At 49.5% G+C, this 22,143-nt stretch overlaps 1 protein-coding gene across 1 annotated transcript; it reads left to right on the forward strand.

The window, feature by feature from the left end:
- Window positions 1-18,027: 18,027 nt before the first annotated feature.
- LOC112899423 (probable carbohydrate esterase At4g34215) lies at window positions 18,028-19,297 on the forward strand. The gene has a single exon (XM_025967886.1). The coding sequence runs from the start codon at window positions 18,063-18,065 to the stop codon at window positions 19,035-19,037; it is 975 nt and encodes a 324-aa protein (XP_025823671.1). The 5' UTR covers window positions 18,028-18,062; the 3' UTR covers window positions 19,038-19,297.
- The last annotated feature ends 2,846 nt before the right edge of the window (window positions 19,298-22,143 follow it).

Raw genomic sequence — 22,143 nt, forward strand, 5'->3', positions numbered from 1 at the left:
GCGCTACAGACGTATGTCCTGCACTTTGGGAGTGCGTATGGTCCTGCAGTCGCTTGTGGTGGATCTGATCCACGAGTTGGAATGAAAGGCAAACGGTTGCTTTGGAACGACCCTTTGGTGTTCCAAGCGTGTGAGTTAGGTTTACCTTGCAAGGTTAAATTCGATTCGGAATCGTCCGCTTCTCACGAAGATTGAGACTGCTTGATCCCTTTATCACATAGAGTAACAAGAGCAACTATATAATGAGTAATGCTGATGGTTGATGTAAAGAGCTCTACCTTGCTTGAGTAGCTATAGGTGCTTATCTAGAATGGATAATCAACTAGAACCTGAAAGCTAAAAGTTGAAATTAAGGACCTACTCTTTGTTGCTTTTCAGCTGAAACTAAACCCAGAACCTTTATAAGCCTTCATAAGTCTAGTTACATGGCTATGTATACCATGAACGGGTAAACCTTGTTGAGTATTAGTATACTCAGTCTTGCTGGTTATATGTTTTTCAGGTAAAACCCTCGAAGACCCTACTCTTCCCCTGCCTTGGCCCTGTGCTCTTCCAGATGGTTGGTCCGTGGAATGGGATCCGCCCTCGGCCAACACTGAGGACACCGAGTGATGTCGTGCCTGGGCTTAGCATGACATCCGTCTTGACGACGTATTGTAAATCCTCGCATATGTTTTTCCGCTGCTATAAACCATAACTTTAGCAGTTTGTAATGTTTTCTCTAAGTTTGAAACTTCGTATTACTTTTGGAAACTCCTATAATATAATTCCCTGTTATGTAACATATGATGGTGATTGTATCTCTGGACTCACCTTCGTGTGAGGTAACCTTATTTGATCTTGTGTATCGGTGGTTTATCGGGACGTTACCCGACAGGCCAAGGGATTATACCGTTTGAAGCACGTTGGAGCCCTCGGGAGTGGACTCGCGTACTTGAGCCGGTATAATTCAGGTTGGTTCTGCCACAGAAATCGTCACATTTCTCCATTTTGCCGAACGGGGATTGGCCCTCCCCTCTTGTTCCTTCTTCCGGGGCCTGCTATATTACTACGGGCTTGAGCTTCATCACCTCAACCCGAATTCTATCTGCCACATTTCAATTTTCATCTATTTCTACGAGGCTTTCCTCGGAATCGAACCCCACTAGGATCTTTTCCGCTTTCTCTTCCGCATCAAACCACAACCCATGGCAAAGAATCTTTCCGTTGTGGGGGGCGCCGGCATCCAACTGCATCAGCTGGCCGGTGACAAATATCTGACCTACAAATTCCCCTCCAACCTTCCCGGGTGGAAGAATCATTGGTTTTATATCGAGAACCATGCTCCCCACCTCCCAATGTAATCAAACAGACCACCTGTAGTGAGGCTAGAGTGGAATCTTGAACTCTCCGGCGGGGAGATGGATCAGGTCAAGGAGCTGCTGGACATCATAAAGGCACAGAAGAAGAAGGGAGTGACCGGTGCCTCCGTCATGTTCGCATTTTTCAAGTGCCGCGTCCAGCCGATCCAGCAACGCCATCGCCTGGGTTTCGAGTACACAGGCCCCGCTGATCCTTCTCACATGTGCGCTCGAGGATGGCCGTCACCCTGGCGATGTTGGCCACCGGAGTCCTGAAACCTCGTTTGCTTACAGCAGCAAACTCAAGGTCAAGCTCGCGATGCATAGATCGCCTACGCTCGTTGGCCCTCCTCCGCCGGATTGTGCGGGCCCTGTTCCTGGCCCTCCTCGCCTCACGATCGGCATCGTTCTCGTCGCCGGCATTGGCCGTGATCTCGTCTTCGGAGATCGCTTCAAAGTCAACGATAGGAAGATCCCCATCGTCTTCACCTTCTTCCGCCATTAGCACCTGGCGGGAGGAAAGCTCATGAGAGCCTGCGTCGACTAGTTCAATCGACTCCTCCGCCGCGGTAGCCAATGGCCTGCCCTCTTGAAAGGGCAACGGCTCGAGGTGAGCCACAAGTCGACCCTCTGCTTCGAGTAGATCGGAGAGCACCATGCCCTTCCAATGCACGATGCGCCCCTCTGGCAAAGAGGTGATCACCAGATTGCTGGCGCCAGAACAACCCGAAGCCCCCCGACACGCGGTGGCTTCTGGCTTTCCATCCTGGAGCAGAAAATCCAGGTCCTTCTCCAACATGGAGAGGGACCCAGAGACGTTGGCCTCCTATAAATCAGTGGCCGGTTTGCATGAACCGAGTTGGGATCGGTTATGCAGATCCCTAGGCTGGAACGAGTCCACCCTAGGGGAGGTTGCCGCAACACTGGGAGAAATCGAGCTTGGAACAGGCTTCATCTCGATCCTTGTTGCAGAAGCACGGAGTGGCAAGTTGTCGAGCCCATCAACAAACTTGTCGAGGTCGCTGCAGGAATCCGCAGCGGAGGTCTTTGGCTTCATGTCAACGAGGAATCGCCGAAAGTTGCCCACACCATCTGCGATGCAGACCCACGAGCCAAAAACAAATGTCGTACCCTGGGAGGGATCTGACCTGATGAATTTGAAAGATGCCATCGAGCTCGCCGGTGGATCTTCGACGCGCTCCCCTATCTGGTGCGCCAGCTGTCGGTGTTTAACCGGCTGCCCACCAAGGGATATACCCAAGGTGGTAAGTTTTTGGTGAGGGGATGCCGAGATCAGGAACTCGAAGGTGCAAGGAACACAAAGCTTAGACAGGTTCGGGCCACAAGATGCGTAACACCCTACGTCCTGTATGGTGGTTTGTATTGCCTTTGGTGTAGAATGATCTGGAGATCATATTTTGAGAGGGGTCCCTGTCCTCCCTTATATATCCGAGAGGCCAGGGTTACAAAGATACTAACCAACTCCAGCTAAAGAATCATACCAGAACATGTCTCGGGTAGATTCCTTCTGTATTGGTTAGCTCTATCTCCTACTTAAATGGGATAAATAAGAGATAAACGAGGTAAATAAGAGATAAGACGGACTTAATCTCTTAAACCCCCTTAAACTACGTCACGTACCCAGTCCCGTGGCCCCGGGTCTGACAGATGATAATTAAGATCATTGAAATATGGAGAACCACCTGGGGAAACAGTGCAACCATAATACTATATAGCTCTGATCTTGGCTAATTAATTAGAAACTTTAGCTTGTAATGGTCCTACCGAAAGAGCAAAAGGGGAGTGTGTTGATGGGGTATAGCTCGGTCCTCTTGAGGCGTAGTGTTGTCGGCCAAAACCACTGGCGGGCAGTGACAGGCAACACGAGGAGCCGGGAGGCTTCCGGGACGGCTGGTGGGCCCCGGTCCCTCGGTCAACGGCCCAGTGATCTGGCGCGCACCCTGGCTTGAAGTCGCTAGGCGTGCCACCTGATCCTGCACCTGATCAGGAAGGTGTGACGTATCAAACTCCTGCATGCACAAACATGTGTAAAGATTAGTCTGAGCCGTGATCGGCTCATTACCTCCTCCCCGGTATCGGCTATAGAGAGCCGATTGCATCAATACTGGATCGGATCTTTGGAATAGGCAACATGCAACGTATATATATATATATTTAAATGAGCCTTGCTTCATAAATATCAATCTAATCCAACCCACGATAACTAAGCCCTCACTGCACGATCGGAACATCCTACACGTGAGTGAGCCTAACAGATACACGAAAGCATCGGAACAAACAATCTAAACAGAGATTAAAGAAACAACCGAAAAGCCGATTCCTAGAGCAACCCCTGTTCAAGCTACAAGCCGATACTAACGCGTCCTGTCAGAACATTCAACTCGTTTGCAAGGCCTAATCATGCACATATCGAACCAAGCTTCTAAATAAACAGAAACTAGCCATAACAGATCGGATCTACTGATAAAGACGAAACAAGATACAATCATCGCATTCGTGATCGAACACGATGATCAAGCACATGAGAGCAACAAACAAAGCGTGATTAAGATGCAAAAGAATAACATCACTCTATGCGTGCTAGGATAACTAATGCCACTCGCCATCCACAAGGCTTCAGAACGAGCAACATATGAACAAACGAGCAAGGGTAATACTACCCCGATCACGCAAAGCATGATCGAGGCCGCATGGCACTTACCCGATGGAAACCCTAAAACAGGGGAGGCGATGCGCCGAGAGTTGTTGATGAATGATTCTCTCCTTCTTGTTTATTCATGGTACATATTTATAGTCCGTAGACTTGTCCTCTTTAACTAACCCTAACCAAACACGACACGAATCTTAACTGCCTATATCTAAATTACACGGCCTTTCTGGCCCCATTCTCCTGTACAGGGTCCGATTCGCAAGTTTATCGTGACTCCCTTCCAAGCCCATCTTGCTCCATGGCCCACTTCTGGCCCGGTCAGATTATGGCGATAACACATGCCCCCCTGGTTTCGGCAATGGTAATTCCAAAATCACCTATTTTTAAAATCGCCTCGACCCTTCGGCTTCCGATCCGTACAGCCACGCCCTTTCGACTTCCAATGGATGTGACTGCTTTGTATCAGTCTCCTAGGAAACTGTCACGGTGCCGATTCACTTCACCTCTCTGTTTACCTTTATAAACTTACCCCCGGCATCTCCCCAATCATCTTTCTCTCACAGCCATTAGTCATTACGCTTCCTTCTTCTCTCTTGTTATGGCCTCTTCTTCTTCTGCTTCCTCCGTCATCTCTTTTGAATCCAAAACCTCCCGAGAGCCAACTCCAGAATATGATCCGATAGCTGCTTATGAAGTCCGTGCTCCCCCTCATTGGGATGCAGAAGAATGGGATTTCCATTTCCAGTCGGAGGATGACGTATCTCTGACCGATGGCGAGGATCTTGCACTCCTCTTCGGAGCCAAGCTGGACGAGGACGAAGATGATGCATCTTGGGGGGAAGACTTCTCCTCCTCAGAAGAAAAAGTCGATTCCTTTTCTTCCGACGAAGACCCGATGGCAGGTAACTTCCTATTTGGCAGGTCATCAGATGAAGCTTCCCACGACACCGAGGAAGCCGAAGATGATGACAGCTTCACCAACACCAGCAGCGAGAATGATGGCAGCAGTGACAACAGTAGCGATGATAGTGGTGCTAGTGTTGCTCCGCCGACCAAGCGCCGCAAGACTACTGGCGTGTACTGGTGGTAGGCTGTAGTACCACCATTAGTTTGTGTCAAAGAGCAATTAGCTCTTTTTTTTGTACTTACTGGCTTGCTGTGAATGGAATCCTCTTTGTATCAATAATTTTCTTACGCATAACAATCTGCTCAAGAGCCGATGGCAACGCATCGGCCTTAGAATATACCAATCCGGATCCGAAATAACCTTCCAATTTGCTTTACCCTCTGCCGGACCTCAAATCCAAAGTAGATTTCCGGTGATTCTGAAATCCAGGCTGACTGCGCCACTCTTTTGCTCATAAACCCTAGCCGCAAGATCCTCCTCTGCTCCTTGAAATGCACACTCGATCCTGCGCCGCCAACCCTAGATCTACTCTCCAAGATCTCGATTCAAGACTCCCGATGGCGGAATCTTCGAACACCGCCGCCGCCGTCTTAGGTCTGAAGGTAAACTTCGACCCCCATTAATTTAATACAGCAACTGTGAAATTTACTGCGTGGCTAAATGACTCTTTCCTCGGCAACCTTGTTTTCTTGGGTTTTTTTCAGGCTTCCGATATCTTCTTACCACACCCTTCTTCCCCCAATTCGTACTGCCTCGGGCCTCGTTCCTTTGAGAAGCCCATAGATCTGATTTCATCCGAAGCTAATCGGATCCCTTTTGTGAGTCAGGACATAGACCTAGAATCTTGGTCAGATAGCCTCCGCGCTTGGCCAAATCCTCCTGAAGGTTGGATAGTTTGGTACAACAGAATGGCGGATGCCTACCAGCCCCTATGGGAATCCATCGGGATAGCCGATGCCCTGTCTCTGTCCCTTTCTCCTCTTGAAAAAGATGAGAACCTTCTGAAGACTATCGGCTACTTCTGGTCCGATGCCTTGAATTGTTTTCTTTTTGGGCATGGTCCAATGACACCAACGCTGCTGGATGTCATGATGATCACTGGCTTAGACATATCATCAGCTTGTCCCTCTGCTTATAGACTCTCTGTAGTTCCCTTCAAACTGTCTTCCAAGGCAGAATGTACTAACTGGAGTACATACTTGAGCCAACACCAGAAGAGCAAGGGTCCTGTATCGGAGAAGGAGCACACGGCCTTTCTAAATCTGTGGCTTGAACATTTCCTCTTCAGCGGCCCTTCCCTTGCCCCAACCAAGAATTACCTCTCCCTGGCTTACGAGCTGGCCAAGGGTCACCCTGTTAGCCTTGGTAAATTATTTCTTGGGGAACTTTACAGATACCTTCATCTGATGACTTCGAGCCTTCTTTCACAGAAGAAACTCAGAACTGGTGGTCCGTGGTGGTTCATCCAGTTGCGGGCTCACCTTTATTTCCAAAGTTCCATCCTTAATTTCCCTTCCTTGGTCGGCAATTCTTTCCCTGATCTGAGTGGGAGACAGATTAGGTGTACCAGTTTTGGGCAGGCTTTATACAGTCTCCCCGGCGGGAAATTGAATCCCCTAGATGCTTCTCGCTGGTTCAGGATTTTCTACAAAGGCCTAGTTAACCCAAACTTCCTTCCATATGCCGATTCTGAACTTTTCGAGAACCCGGCTATGTTCCGGCTGGCCGATCTTTCCCATGACGCCGACACTAGGCGCTTATATTCCATCATGGTTCGGCCTTGCCTTCTTCCAGTTGGCATGAGTACCTCTAATCGGATCATCAAGCCTGGTTATGAATTCTACCAGCCGGTCGTGGCAGCCCGGCAGTTTGGTCTTGGGCAGGTGCCTCCCCATTTTCTTCTTCACTTCTTGACATCCAATAGGGTGGATCTCCCTGATGCCTTGACCACCCAGATGTGCTACGGTCTGTTTACAGACCTTCCCCTATCCTTCCCTGCCAATCTAACCTTCACTTCTTCGGCTATCGATTTTGAGGGGTGGTGGTTGATGTGGAAAACCCAAGTTTTCCGAAGAGCTCTGGGTCCGATGCTGCAGCAGGTTCATTCCGAATATGAAATTCCCGCTGGAGAGGTATTGCTTCTCAACTAATGTTTCTCTTTTGACCTTATTGAACCCTTTCTGATTTCGTCTTTCATTTCTGCAGCAGGAAGATGGCCCAGAGCCGACGAATGATGATGGATCGCCCTTCCGTTTCTCGCCGATCGCCCCTGTGGTCCTTTTCGGCAAAAACGCACCACCTCCTTCGAAGAGCATCATGCAAATCCAGCCCAGTACTGCAAAGCTGACCCCCAAGCGGAGACAATCTTCTGAGGCTGTTGCCCCTCGAGCTCGCGCTAAGACGAGGAAGGTCCTGGTCAGAAAGGTTCGGAAGGAAACTGCGCCATCTTCCCCTAATCCAGAAATTCCAGTTGCTAACCAGGTTCGGATCTTCCTCCTATCTTCGTAATCGGACTTCTGTTCGTGGCTGTCTTCTTTAATCATACTCTCTCCCCCTGCAGCCTATCGTCGTGGATGTCTCTAGCGGGGAGGAGCTCCTATGCCAGAAGGGCTCATCTTCGGAAGTGCCAGAGGACGTGGACGTGCCCATCAGGGCTTTGATCACTCTTCGCGATCCTGGTGCGGCAATCCTGGAGGATCCTTCTGCATCGGCTGACGTCCCGGCTGCTTCGCCAGGTCTGCAGGAGCCGGTCGTGACCGCGTCCCTTGTTAGCCCTTCTATGGAAAGACCATCCATCGCTTCAGTTACTGCCGATCTCCCTGCACGAGATACACATCCAGCAGAGCCGACCGCCACCTCATCGGCTGTTGCTTCTTCTTCTGGAGGCGTGGCTCCTCTGGCCTCTACCGTCGTGGCTCAGCCTTCGGAAGGGGCGCGCCCTCAGGAGCCGATCGTTCCTTCATCGGCTATCACTACATCTCTCTTGGGACAGGTATGCCTTATTCTTTTTGACTACTTCGGTCTTTTAACTCTATGCCTTACTCACCCTCTTTTCTGCCAGAATCTGGATCTTTTAGAGCTCCTCGCGTTTGATCCAGCCTCAATCGGATCGGCCATATTGGAAGCCGATGACTCTCCCCTGGGCTTGACCAGCATTGCCAATCGACTTCTCCGTATGAAGGATCTCCTATCGGGTCCGATCGACGCCCTGATCCAGGATTCCAGCGCGGTGAAGCAGATCCTTGACGAGTCAACTCCCAGCTCCCTGTGAGCCTTCAAGTCAAGCTTTTGCCAGCCGGGTACCTCCCTTCTTTCCGAGCAAAAGTGGCAGAGGCTCGCCATCGGATTGAGACTCGGCGTTCCCAATCGCTCTATCATCACCGAGATGTGCCAATCAGTCAACAAGAAGAAACCAGAACTCGACGCCAAGGTTGACACATCTGCCTCTGCCCAGCGGCTTCATCTCCTGGAGAGAGAACTAGAAGACCTTGAGGCTAAAGTCCGGGCCACCAAACAGCGCATTCAAGAGGAGAAGGATCTTATTGCAGGTTCCAAACAGGAGGCAGCAGTCTTGACCGCTGAGCTGAAGGCAGACCTGGCCGAGCTGAGCGGCCTGAGCAAGCAAGTGGTGCCGGGGGCGGACGAAGAAGATGAAGCGGTGATTGCTGAAGTTGACCGCATCCGCCTTGACGCCATTGCTGCCATCGATGATTTCCTCCAGAAGACCCGCCCAAGATGAACTCTGTATTTTCATGTCGTGACCCTGAAGTTGATGGTTGTACATCGGCCATTTGATGACCTATGGTGATTAACTGCTACAAAACTTCTAGAGTCGATGGTTTCACATCGGTTGTTCTGATGTCTTTTGTTAACGTATGGGCCGATCATACTCATCGGACTCCTTTTTCATTTCTTGTCTTGTCAAAACGCCATCGACTCGGCCTGTGTTACCTTCTTAGTTTGCTAGCCATATCGGCTTATTGCCTGATGGGTGCCATCGGCTTCACTGTTCGTCAGCCCACATACTTGGGAAATATTTCTTAAGATGTTGGCCGTTGACTGCCACTGGAAACTTGACGCCATCCAATTCTTCAAGCATGTACGCATTTCCAGGTAGGACCTGGTCAACCCTGTACGGCCCGTGCCAATTCGGGGACCACTTGCCATATGCCGCGTCCTTAGTTCCCAATGGTAATACTGCTTCCCAGACCAAGTCTCCTACTTGAAATTCCTTCGGTTTGACCTTTTTATTGTATGCACGGGCTACCTTAGCCTTATTCTCCTTAATATTCTCTAGCGACCATAGCCTGAGTTCCGCGAGGTCCTCCACATTGTCACTCATCAGAGTAGCATATTCCTCGGCAGACAAGTCATTCTGGAATTCTACGCGCCTTGACCCGGCCGTAACTTCCCATGGTAACACGGCTTCCTGCCCGTAGACCAAGTGATAAGGGGAAGTTTTTGTCGCCCCATGACAGGATACACGGTATGCCCACAGTGCTTCTGACAGGACCTCGTGCCAGCGTCTGGGGTATTCATCAATCTTCCTCTTGATCAACTTGATAAGGCTCTGATTGGACGCTTCGGCCTGTACATTTGCCTGAGCATAATATGGAGACGATCTAATCAGCTTGATACCAATATCAGCGGCAAACTTCTTGAATTCTTCTGAAATAAAAACCGAACCACCATCTGTTGTAATGGTCTGTGGGATCCCAAATTGTGAATGACGTGTTCCTTGATGAACTAAATAACATCCCTAGATGCCACCTATTTCATTGGGACCGCTTCCACCCATTTGGTGAAATAATCTGTGATAGCTAAAATGAACTGATGACCCTTGCTAGATGGAGGATTGATTTTGCCGATCATATCCATACCTCAGCCTCTGAACGGCCATGGTTTAATGATGGGGTTCATCACGGATGCTGGCACCATCTGGATTTTTCCGAACCTCTAACATGCTTGACACCCTTTATAATACTTAAAACAATCTTCAAGCATGGTGGGCCAGTAGTACCCTGATCGCCTAATTAGCCACTTCATCTTGTGAACCGATTGATGAGTCCCACACGTTCCTTCATGAACTTCATGCGGGAGCCGATTGGATTCGACCGGCCCCAAACACTTAAGCAATAACCCTTCCAAGGTCCTATAAAACATATCATCCCCTATCATGACATACCTCATGGCTTTGTACCGTATCCTCTTGGGTGCCCCCCGAGCCGAATCCTTCAAGTAATTGAAGATATCGGCTCTCCAATATCCCTAATCCAGTAAGTACACTTGATGATTTGACCCATCAGTTTTGTACCCTGAAGCCATTTGCGCTAGATCATTGGCCTCTTCATTCTGAGCCTAGGTATCCAATAAAAACTTATATACCTGAACTGGGCCATTAGCTCCTGGCATTGAACCCACAACGGGAACAGCAGCTCACTTTCGCATCTATATTCTTCCGTAAGTTGGGAGATTACCAATTTTGAATCCCCGAAGACTTCCACTGCTTCAGCTCCGGCTTCCAGAAGCAATTCCATGCATTTATGCACCGCCTCATATTCGGCAAGGTTGTTGGTACAGGTAGCAGGTAATCTGATCGAGAAAGAATACGTTGCCCCCCGAGGCGATACCAGTAAGATGCCGATGCCACATCTGTCTCCACAAACTGATCCATCGAAGTACATAGCCCAGGCTCGTACAGAAAGTGCTGCTATATTGGTATTAACCCTCTCAGCAATGAGATCCGCTAACGCCTGCACTTTAACTGCTTTTGCGGGTTGATATGGGATATCGAACTCTGATAATGCAAACATCCATTTTCCCAATCGGCCTTTCAATACAGGAGCCGATAGCATGTGTTTTATGACATCCGATTTGCAAATGATGATTACCTCAGCTGATAGCAGGATATGGCGAAGCTTGGTGCACGTAAAAAATAAACAAAGACAAAGTTTCTCCATATTGGGGTACCTTGTCTCTGCGTCCAACATTCTCCTGCTGAGATAGAATACCACCCTCTCCTTGCCATCATATAATTGTACTACCACTGAAGCAATAGAGGTATCACCAACTGACAAATATATGTAAAATGGCCTATCCTGTTGTGGTGGCACCAACACAGGCGGTCTCAACAAATATTCTTTAATTTCTTCGAATGCCCGCTGCTGTTCTGCTCCCCAGCGGAATTCTTCATTGGTTCTGATTTTCACTAACTCCATAAAGGGTTCAATCCGCCCAGATAGATTAGAAATAAACCTCCTGACGAAGTTAATCTGCCAATAAGTTGCTGGAGCTCCTTCTTGGTATTGGGTGGCGCCATAGTGCGTATAGCTTCCTGGCTTTTTAGGCCAATCTCTATTCCTCTTTCATGAACCAAAAAACCCAAGAACTGCCCGGCTGACACACCAAAGGTGCACTTTTTTGAGTTCATCCTGAGCCCGAACTTTCTAGTTCGTTCCAGAACTTGCCGTAAATCTTCCAGATGTCCCTCAACCGATGCTGACTTTACCACAACGTCATCGATGTAAACTTCTACCAAGTTGCCGATCAAATCATGGAAGATGTGGTTCATGGCACGCTGATACGTAGCACCAGCATTTTTCAGACCGAAGGTCATAACCACGTACTCGAATAGACCCACCGCTCCGGGTACTTTGAATGCAGTCTTGTGTATATCTTCAGGGGCCATAAAAATCTGATTATACCCAGCATTACCATCCATGAAACTCAAAATTTTGTGACCGGCAGCTGCATTAATCAATATTTCTGCAACAGGCATTGGATATTCGTCCTTCGGAGTGGCCCTGTTGAGATCTCTGAAATCCACACAAACTCGCCATCGGCCATCCTTCTTCTGTACGGGCACAACGCTGGAGATCCATTCAGCGTATCTGCAAGTCCTGATAAATCCAGCTTCTAACACCTTTTCTACTTCTTTCTTTACTTCAATCAGGACTTCAGCTTTCATCTGCCGTGCCCGCTGTTGGAATGGTCAAAATCCGCTCTTAAGAGGGAGCCGATGTTCAACTATACTCCTATCCAGCCCAGGCATCTCTGTGTAATCCCAGGCGAAGCAATCGGCATATCCCTTCAGAAAAGTTATCATCGGCTCTCGTAGAGATGGGTGCAACTTCCTACTTATAAACGTTGGTCATGGCTTATCCCCAGGACCAATATCTATCTCCTCAAGTTCGTCAACCGACGTGAAACCATATCCTAGCTTCCCCTCCTCCGTTGGATCAATGCTGCAGATGGAAAAGGAAGACAGTAACGATCGGCCGTTCCACGCATCCCATTATTTTCCAAGTTTTTACAAAAAGAATAAGGCCGGCTGCCAGCACTGGCCATACCATAACAACTATGTAGAACACTTGACCTCACAAATTCAATTTTTTGGGGCCGATTGCAGGAATCGGCCTCTATGGCTTTGCTGCAACGTCTCGCTCCTTGTGGCCCCTTTATTCTGTAAGGCCGGTGGATAAGACCAGCCTTACTCCGTTTTTTGTAGCCTCGATGCGGTCACACCCTTCTAGGCTCATCCCTAAAATTGGCTCTTGATCTTCTGCATCCCAGATGCTCATGGCAGCATGCGAAATTTCGATCGAGTCGTCTGCCTGGACCACTTCCACCTCGTCTCCATCCCACTGGATCAAACATTGATGCATTATGGAGGGGATGCAACAGTTGGTGTGAATCCAGTCCCTGCCAAGTAAAACATTGTAGGTCCTTTTGCTGTTGACGACGAAGAACGAAGTTGGGACGGTCTTGTTTCCAATGGTGAGATCCACACTGAGGACGCCCTGAGCTTCTGAAGTCTACCCATTAAAGTCACTCAGCGTGACGTTGGTCTTGATTAGATCTCCGGTGGACCGCCCCAAACGGCGCAGAACTGAGTACGGCATGATGTTAACTGCCGCTCCTGTATCCACCAGCATTTTATTAACAGGCTGACCATTAATATACCCTTTAAGATACAAGGCCTTCAGGTGCTTGTAGTTCTTGGCTTCTGGCTTTTCAAATATCACCGCCCGTGGTCCCAAATCAAGCTGGGCTACCAACGGCTCCTCCTGGGTCTGAGCATGGAACTCTGCAGGAAGTACAAAAACCATGTGTGCATCAGCCGATACCTTCTTATCGGCTTTTGTTGACTTGGGCCGCCATTCCTTTCTGGGTGGGTGCGACTCTTTTTCCTGCACATAATGGACTTGTTCTACCAGATCTGGTTGCGCTTTCCTTAAAGTCTCGATGTACTTGGCCTCGGCCTCCTCCAAGCTACGCAGCCGCTGAACCCTGCGCTTCTGGGAACGATTAAGTCCATTGGGGCACCAACGTGGATCATGATACCTATCTTCTTCTTCATCTTCCTTTCGTGGTGACCGAACCCGCTCTTGCTGGGTTGGAGCAGGTCCTAGCCGCCGGAAAACTGAATCCCTTGCTTCTGACTTCATTGGTCCACACTCTGGGCAATCCCTGACAGTAGGCAGTCGGCTCATACCTGAATCCCAACAGTACCTGAAGAACGGGCAGTGCCAATGATCACAGGCATCTTCGTGCTTCTTCAAGCGTTTTCTGGTGCGACGCTCATATTCTTCTTCCTCAGATTCCTGCTGGAGGCGCTGCTGGTATTGGTATTCATATTTCCTGAGAAGATCAGAGGAAGTTGGCCGTTGATTCCTTACATACCTTACTTGTCTCTCTGTGACATACTCTTTCTTCTCTTTTTGGGGCTGATCGCTGGGATCAGCCTCTCTGTTCTTGCCCTGGCGGCGTGATGTCACCCTCGCCATGTTGATGCCAAGCGCAAAATCCAATTGTCGCCTTGCAGAGCGGTCGTAATTTTCCACCATGTTGACACCAGGGAACGGTTGAGTGTCGACTTTCATGGCGGTCTGGCCTAGGATCAATCGGCCCTGCTCAATAGCCGATTGGATTTGCCGACGAAGCTCCTTGCAATCACTGGTGCTGTGGGTAAAAGAATCATGCCATTTACAATATGATCTTCCTTTTAACTCCTGCGCCGTGGGAGGCTTGTATCCTTCTGGAAACTTCAACTGCTTTTCTTTTAATAACAAGTCAAAAATTTGTTCGACTTTACTCACATCAAAATCGTACCCCTTTGCCGGCCCAGTTTGCTTTACCCACTTGCATGGTATGGGATTTGCACCACAAGCCCATTCTGCAACTGATACTTCCATTTCTTCCCCGGAGTCATCGGCTTCTTCTGTATCAGCTTGCGCTACTTGGCGCTTAAATTTTTCTTGGTACAGCTCAGGGTGACGCTGCTCATGCGTCGTCAACTTTTGGACTAGATGCGCCAAGGAAGTGAACTCCAATTGAAAAGCCAGATCTCTGATCGGCTTCAGTAATCCCAATGACGCCAACTCGACAGCTTCCTTTTCTGAGATCCGTGTTGAATAACACCTGTTCTTCATCTCCCTGAAGCGTCGAACGAACTCTGCCACGGTTTCTCCACGCTTCTGTCGGAGCTGTGCCAGATCAGCAATTCCCGCCTCTGCAGCTTCTGAATGGTACTGAATATGGAATTGTTCTTCCAGCTGCTTCTAGGTTCGGATCGAGTCAGGACCTAATGACGTATACCATCCAAAGGCCGGTCCTGTGAGCGACTGGAGAAGAACCTTACTCGCAACGGATCTGATACAGAGATCATACCCAACTGTGCCAAATATCGGCTCACATGTTCGATAGAACTAGAACCTTCTACTCCACTGAACTTGGGCGGCAATGGAATTAGATCGTAGTCACTTGGATACGGCTTAGTATAGCCGATCGCTCTCCTCTTTGGTAATATGCCAAACTGATCCCTCAGAATGGCGCTGATTTGCTCCGCTGTTTGTAATCCAGGGGCCGAGTGCATACTGTCATGACTCGGCCCGGTAGCATAAGTTGCTAGCCACGCTTGCTTGTCTGCGTCGGCTCCAAAAACCCCTCCAACTACTTTTTGTGCGGAATGTACCGGGTTATTGCTGTCCGGTATGTATGCACACATGTAGCCATGTGGGATTTCCTTGGGTGGCTCGTTGAAGAACTGGTGATCCATGGGATCACCTCCCACTTTATAAACCACATAAGCTGGAGCGCCATGTGATTCTGTAGCTGCAAGTGCATAAGGCAATGGAGGTCTGGTCTGGAACGGCAATTCTCCCTTATGACTTCCCAAAGTAGGCCCAGTTGGAGAATGCTGATGCTTCATAATTTCTTGGACCACTCGCAAAGCTACACGCTCAAAAGCGTTGACCAAACTTTCAGAATGCCGGTGCAATGAATGAGCCACCGCATAATTTACCTCCTGCCGCAAAGCTCTGGTACGATCTTCAGAAGGGGTAGATAGATCTACTCCATCAAGAGCACCCTCAGGTGAAAACCCTCTCCACCTGACACCGTGGTTGCGAGTCCTTTCAAAAGAGCCGATGAGGTCAGCTTCAAATTGAGCCTTGATTTTGTCGTATCTTTGCTTATGCTCGGCAGAGAGCTCTTCATAAGTGATTGGATCGTCTCTTGCCATTCTACCGTCCGCGGTTGACGCAGTCAATCGGTGATGATGAAGTCGATGAAGATGGTGATGACGAAGTTGATGAAGATAGTGATGACAAAGTCGATGAAGATGGTCCCACTGGGCGTGCCAGAATGTGTTGTCGGCCAAAACCCACTGGCGGGCAGTGACAGGCAACACGAGGAGCCGAGAGGCTTCCGGGACGGCTGGTGGGCCCCGGTCCCTCGGTCAACGGCCCAGTGATCTGGCGCGCACCCTGGCTTGAAGTCGCTAGGCGTGCCACCTGATCCTGCACCTAATCAGGAAGGTGTGACGTGTCAAACTCCTGCGTGCACAAACATGTGTAAAGATTAGTCCGAGCCGTGGTCGGCTCATTACTTCCTCCCCGGTATCGGCTATAGAGAGCCGATTGCATCAATACCGGATCGGATCTTTGGAACAGGCAACATGCAACGTATATATATATATTTAAATGAGCCTTGCTTCATAAAATCCAACCCACGATAACTAAGCCCTCACTGCACGATCGGAACATCCTACACGTGATTGAGCCTAACAGATACACGAAAGCATCGGAACAAACAATCTAAACAGAGATTAAAGAAACAACCGAAAAGCCGATTCCTAGAGCAACCCCTGTTCAAGCTACAAGCCGATACTAACGCGTCCTGTCGGAACATTCAACTCATTTGCAAGGCCTAATCATGCACATATCGAACCAAGCTTCTAAATAAACAGAAACTAGCCATAACAGATCGGATCTACTGATAAAGACGAAACAAGATACAATCATCGCATTCGTGATCGAACACGATGATCAAGCACACGAGAGCAACGAACAAAGCGTGATTAAGATGCAAAAGAATAACATCACTCTATGCGTGCTAGGATAACTAATGCCACTCGCCATCCACGAGGCTTCAGAACGAGCAACATATGAACAAACGAGCAAGGGTAATACTACCCCGATAACGCAAAGCATGATCGGTGCCGCATGGCACTTACCCGATGAAAACCCTAAAACAGGGGAGGCGATGCGCCGAGAGTTGTTGATGAATGATTCTCTCCTTCTTGTTTATTCATGATACATATTTATAGTCCGTAGACTTGTCCTCTTTAACTAACCCTAACCAAACACGACACGAATCTTAACTGCCTGTATCTAAATTACACGGCTTTTCTGGCCCCATTCTCCTGTACAGGGTCCGATTCGCAAGTTTATCGTGACTCCCTTCCAAGCCCATCTTGCTCCATGGCCCACTTCTGGCCCGGTCAGATTATGGCGATAACATGTAGATATGATCCTAGGTAAGGCGGCTTCCTCATTAGGGAGGGTTATGACCATTGCGGCCTGAAACCTTAGCGGACCGTTACAAGTTAGCGAATCTTTGTAAAGGCCTCGTAGTGAATCCCTCCCATTCGCCTTGGAAGTGTTTAAGGGTCTTGCAAACCCGGACATCAAGGGAAACACAAATTGTGTGTAAAGTGTACAACCTTTGTAGAGTGAAAACTGATATATCAGCTGTACTTACTGTTAAGAGCGGCTTGGACCCTCACATGATAATTGAACATAAAGATGATCTAAATTGATATTCTTTATTTATTTATTATTGTTATCTTATATCTTCTATTTATTTAAGGGTTGGTATATGCTTACACTTAGTTAATGCTTGCTAAATAAAACTTAATCAACTAAAAAAATGCTTATCGCAATCAAATCATGTCAGCTTTTCTTTGATTTTGGCCTTGCATATCATATAATTTACTCCACTTGCTGAGTACCAACCATAAGTGTACTTACGCTTATTTTATTAAAACCAATGCTGCTCAGAACGAGATAATTGTCCGGAATTCCTTGAAGATTTCAAACAGTACTAGGCGTATGTCTCCCAGTCATCTATCTGTAAAGTTGAAGTCCGCTGCTAGTTATAAACGTTTATTTATTCGCTTAAAATTAAGACTTTTGGTCATGTAATAAAGTACTATAATACTCTCTTTTGTTATGATATTATTTCGGATATATACTTGTATTGTCTATCATATGTATGGAACTTGATCCTGGCGTACATATGAGATGCATTCAGTTCCATTTTCAAAACCGGGTGTGACATGCAAGAAGCAAATAAGCTGTAATACTCATAAAAGTTACGTTTTCGATTGAATCATTTTGTGCTAATTCTATCTGATAAAGCATTCATGAACTGTTTTGTGCTTACACTTGCCTGCTCTATTGCTTCGAAGTTTGCTTGTTTTCGTTGCTGATCGAAGATTTCTCCATGTTCTGCCTGCTTCTACTGGATCTGTTTGTCTCATTGCAGGCATTGCCCTAATTGGTATGATTCAGCATCCAAACAATCACTTCACTCCATACCCGCATACAGGCTTAACCCCTCTCACATTTACTCCTATTAGAGGCTGGTTTAATCCTTTATCTAAAATTTTTTTTACTCTCGTAATATGATGGCAATTGGCAAATCCGTTACCACCCGCAGTGCAAAGCCTACCTACCGACAGCGGAAAAGACATACCACTCCGCAATGTCCGCAGAGTATGGGTCAATGGACTTTATTTTCTCATCAATACAGCGCCAGTGCACTGGTTTCTCACCATTCTGCTGCGTGCACGTTCTCCCACATGCTTTACGGATCGCAACAATCTCTTCACTCATCTTTGTCTGGTTCGATCGTCCAACACCAACCACCCATATCTAGTCGCTCTCCGTCATCCATCCTCCATCCAATCCAAGCGAACAGAGCTGAGCAAGCGGGAAGCAGCGTGCCAGCGTGGGCAATGGCGGCGACGCTCCAGCCAGTGCTGCCCTGCTTCATGCTCCTGCTGCTCCTCACTGCCGGCGCCGCGGGGGCCGGGCGCCACGCCGGCGGCCGGACGCTGGTCTTCATCCTGGCGGGGCAGTCCAACATGAGCGGCCGCGGCGGCGCCACTAGCGGCACCTGGGACTGCGTCGTGCCACCCGAGTGCGCGCCGTCGCCGCGCATCCTCCGCCTCTCCCCCGCGCTCCGCTGGGAGGAGGCGCGCGAGCCGCTGCACGCCGGCATCGACGTCGGCAACGTCCTCGGCGTCGGGCCCGGCATGCCCTTCGCCCACGCCGTCCTCGCCGCCAGCGGCAAGGTTGTCCCGGCTGTGGGGCTCGTTCCCTGCGCGCAGGGCGGCACGCCCCTCGCCAACTGGACGCGGGGCACGGAGCTGTACGACCGGATGGTGACGCGCGCCAGGGCGGCCCTGGCCAAGTGCGGCGGGGCGGGCGAGCTGGCTGCCATGCTGTGGTACCAGGGGGAGACCGACGCCATGAAGAAAGAGGACGCCGAACTCTACCAAGGGCGCATGGAGGAGCTGGTGCGCGACGTCCGCCGTGACCTCGGCCGGCCCGATCTCCTCGTCATCCAGGTCGGGATCGCGACGGCACAGTACGGCGGCAAGTTCCTCGACCGCGTCAGGGAAGCCCAGAAGGCCGTCACGCTCTCGCTCCCGAATGTCAAGTACGTCGACGCCATGGGGCTGCCCATTGCGAGTGACAACACGCATCTTACCACCGAGGCTCAGGTCCAGCTCGGCAACATGCTAGCCAAGTCCTACATGGAAACTCTGTAAACTGCAATTTGTCAATCGAATGAACACATTGTTCCTACCAACATGTGCCTGTGCAAATGAGTCCATTGTTCAGGAAACCGACAGAGCAGGACATGTGTGTATCCTTAAATTCTGATGAGGTTTTGATAGTAATATTTACATCCCGTTACATCAGTTGCAAGACTAAGAATGACGAAAATCGTCATTTGCACCATCGGTAATAATGGTTTAAAAGAAATCTGAAAACAAAGTTTTTGGAAATGAAAAGGACAGAACTGTTTTCCAACCGAAGCAACCCGTCCATCACACACCTCAAGCCCTGATATTTTTTCCTCAAAGTTTTGAACTCCGATCTGTGCACTAAATGGGGCGTCGAAGTTTCCAACGCTTGAGCTCATCCCATCCTCCGATCCATGTCCTCTCACTCTATCACATGCCTTTAGCATGTGTTTGGATGGCGAGTCGAAGTGGATCGGGATGGATTCCATCCACTTCGACCTGCGTTTAGTTGCAATTTCGTGTAGATTGGGATGGATATGTATGGGAATATTTTCCACATATACGGATTGGAATGATTAAAAAATAAAGGCACCAAATCGACCCACTTCGATCACCATTTGCGCTGTGGTCTCGTCCGTTCGCGGAGGCAGGGAAGGGGCGCCTAGTGCGACGCGGAGGCGGGCACGGCAGCCGGCTCGCTGCTGCTCGTGGAGGCATAGAAGGGGCGCCAGGTGCGGCGCAGAGGCGGGCACAGCAGCCGGCGCGGCAGCGCAGGGGTGCGGGGACAAGCCGCGACGAGGACTCTGCGGCCCGAGGCGTGGACGGTGGGGCGAGCCGCGGCGAGGCCTTCGCGCCCGAAGCGTGGACAGCGGGGGCGAGTAGCTGCGAGGCCTCCACACGGCCAGGACGAGCACGGGGTAGCCACATGAGCGCAGGACGGTCGGGGCGAGCGCACAGGACGACCCGGTGTGCTCGAGCTCTTCTCATGCCATGAATTTCAGAAAGGAAAACTTCAATTCCAATGGAGAGAAATGCGATTCCGGTTGTCCTTGATATGGATTTGTGAAGATGAGTGCTTAATTGGATTCACCTCGACGCAACGAAGCTTGGACTCCGAGGGATTGAGCCAAGACTTCCCATAGGAGACTAAGTTCTTCGGTGACCATGCAATTGAAGGTGTTGTCCGGACAAGCTCGGAGTGGTGGGCGGCCGCGCGGTGCCAGGGTGGGAGAGTGGCGGGCGGTGGGCGGCCGCGCGGTACTATGGCGGGTGAGCCGGCTTGCGCAAAGCTGGCTGCGGCGTAGGCGCAGGCTGTGACCCGGGAGGGGCGACGCCGAGGTAGGGGTGGCCATCGGGTGCGGCGGTGCAGTGCAGGCGTGGATGTGGGCTGGCAGGAGGGCGGCCGAGTGGCGGGAGTGTCAGGACGGCGCAAGCAGGAGCTGGCCAGTGGGAATGGTGGGGCTGCGGGAGTAGCCGGAGTAGGAATGTGCGCACAAGGAAGAAGGTGGTGTAGAGGATGATAGATGGACCCCACAGCTAATAGTACTAACCATGTTAGATTGCCATCCATCCCACCTCAACCATCTTGGTACCAAACGAATAATTAGAATAAATCTATCCCTCTCAACCAAATATGAGGTGGGTTTAACCTAACTCAAAAAATAGGGATGGATCCAATCCATCCCACTTGTTCCCCAAACCAGACATATGCATACAGTCTTATAGAGTACATATAGCAACTGCTCCTGCAACTTCCACCGGTTCCCACCAACATTGACTCTTCTCCTCACCACTCATTCTTGACTCGTCTTATCTTGGTGACAATAATGGTTTGGAGTACCATCCTCTTAACTTCATATTTTTGGAACGCGGTCATAAATTACATTTAGAATCACAACACAGAACAATGCAAATATGAAGCAATGATGCAGCCAGCCAGCTTTGCTCAATGATTCGGTCCAGATCCACTACAATCTCAATGGATGGCGAATCTTTCTCCATCCTGAGCTCCTCAACTCTCACTCTTTCTAATTCCTAGGGCTGTAAACGTATTGAATACAACCAGGTACCTACCGATACGAATACAAATAGTTTTTTCTCGGATTTAGATCAGGTAGTCAGATAAGATATGAATGGATATAGACATCATATAAATCCGACTTTGAGTATCTAGATTCACATAGGAAGTTAGTGTCATCAGTCCCTTGGAAATGCACTTGCATGGGTGGGTGATGACCAAGCCCGCCCTGAAAATGCATTTGCAGGAGCGGTTCATGGTTTGGTTGTCCCTTGAAATGCATTTGTTAGGATGGCTCAAAACTTGCTCCTGCAAATGCTCTATTTATAGTTGTGAAAAAATAAAAATGGACTGTCGAATTGTCGAATCGTGCTTATAGATACCATTTTACCCACTCTAAAAACGTTTTCTACAATAGTGTCCTGCAATTAAATGCTTCCCTCACGGATCTAGCTATCTCATGTCACAATCAGCTTGATTAAAGACTACTGTCCTTTGCCTCCTCTCTGCTTCACGGGAAAAATGGGATGCATGTCGCTTAGCCTTGATTTTGCCTATTTTGCAAAAGAGCCCTCTGATTTTCTAAAAATTACAACTAAACCCAACTTGTCCGGACCGTACAGTGACCATGTTCATACATTTTTCACGGAGAACCTCAAACTAATGTTTATTTGATACAAAGGAGGAGAAATTCAATAATGCTATCGTGTTTACAACCAACGCAGGCACTTTTTCATTACCCCTCCCGTAGCCCCGAACCCTAACCCCCTCGCTCTCCTTCCCGGCTCCCCGCCGCCCTCTCTCCCCCTCTCCTGCTCCCCGCTGCCGCCCTCTCTCTCCCTCTCTGCTCTCTGCCTCCCCGCCGTTGCCTACCCTCCCCTTCTCCCTATCTGCCTGCCTCTGTCGCCCCTCCCCGCCGCTCCTCCTACTCTATGCCGCCGCCGCCTGCTCCCGCGGGATCCAGATCCGGTATGGGGTGTGGCTCAGAGGGAGGGGGTGCGGTGCGGCCTAGGCACATGACGGCCTCTCCCTCCCTCTCCTGCTCCCTGCCGCTGCCCTCTGTCTCCCTCTCTGCTCTCTGCATCCCCGCCGCTGCTTACACTCCCCTTC

This window comes from Panicum hallii, chromosome 1 (assembly GCF_002211085.1).
Source record: "Panicum hallii strain FIL2 chromosome 1, PHallii_v3.1, whole genome shotgun sequence".
NCBI classification, from domain to species: Eukaryota; Viridiplantae; Streptophyta; class Magnoliopsida; order Poales; family Poaceae; genus Panicum; species Panicum hallii.

What these genes read in the sequence shown, in the direction of transcription:
- LOC112899423 (XM_025967886.1), top strand. Translation starts at nt 18,063, where the DNA reads ATGCTTTACGGATCGCAACAATCTCTTCACTCATCTTTGTCTGGTTCG.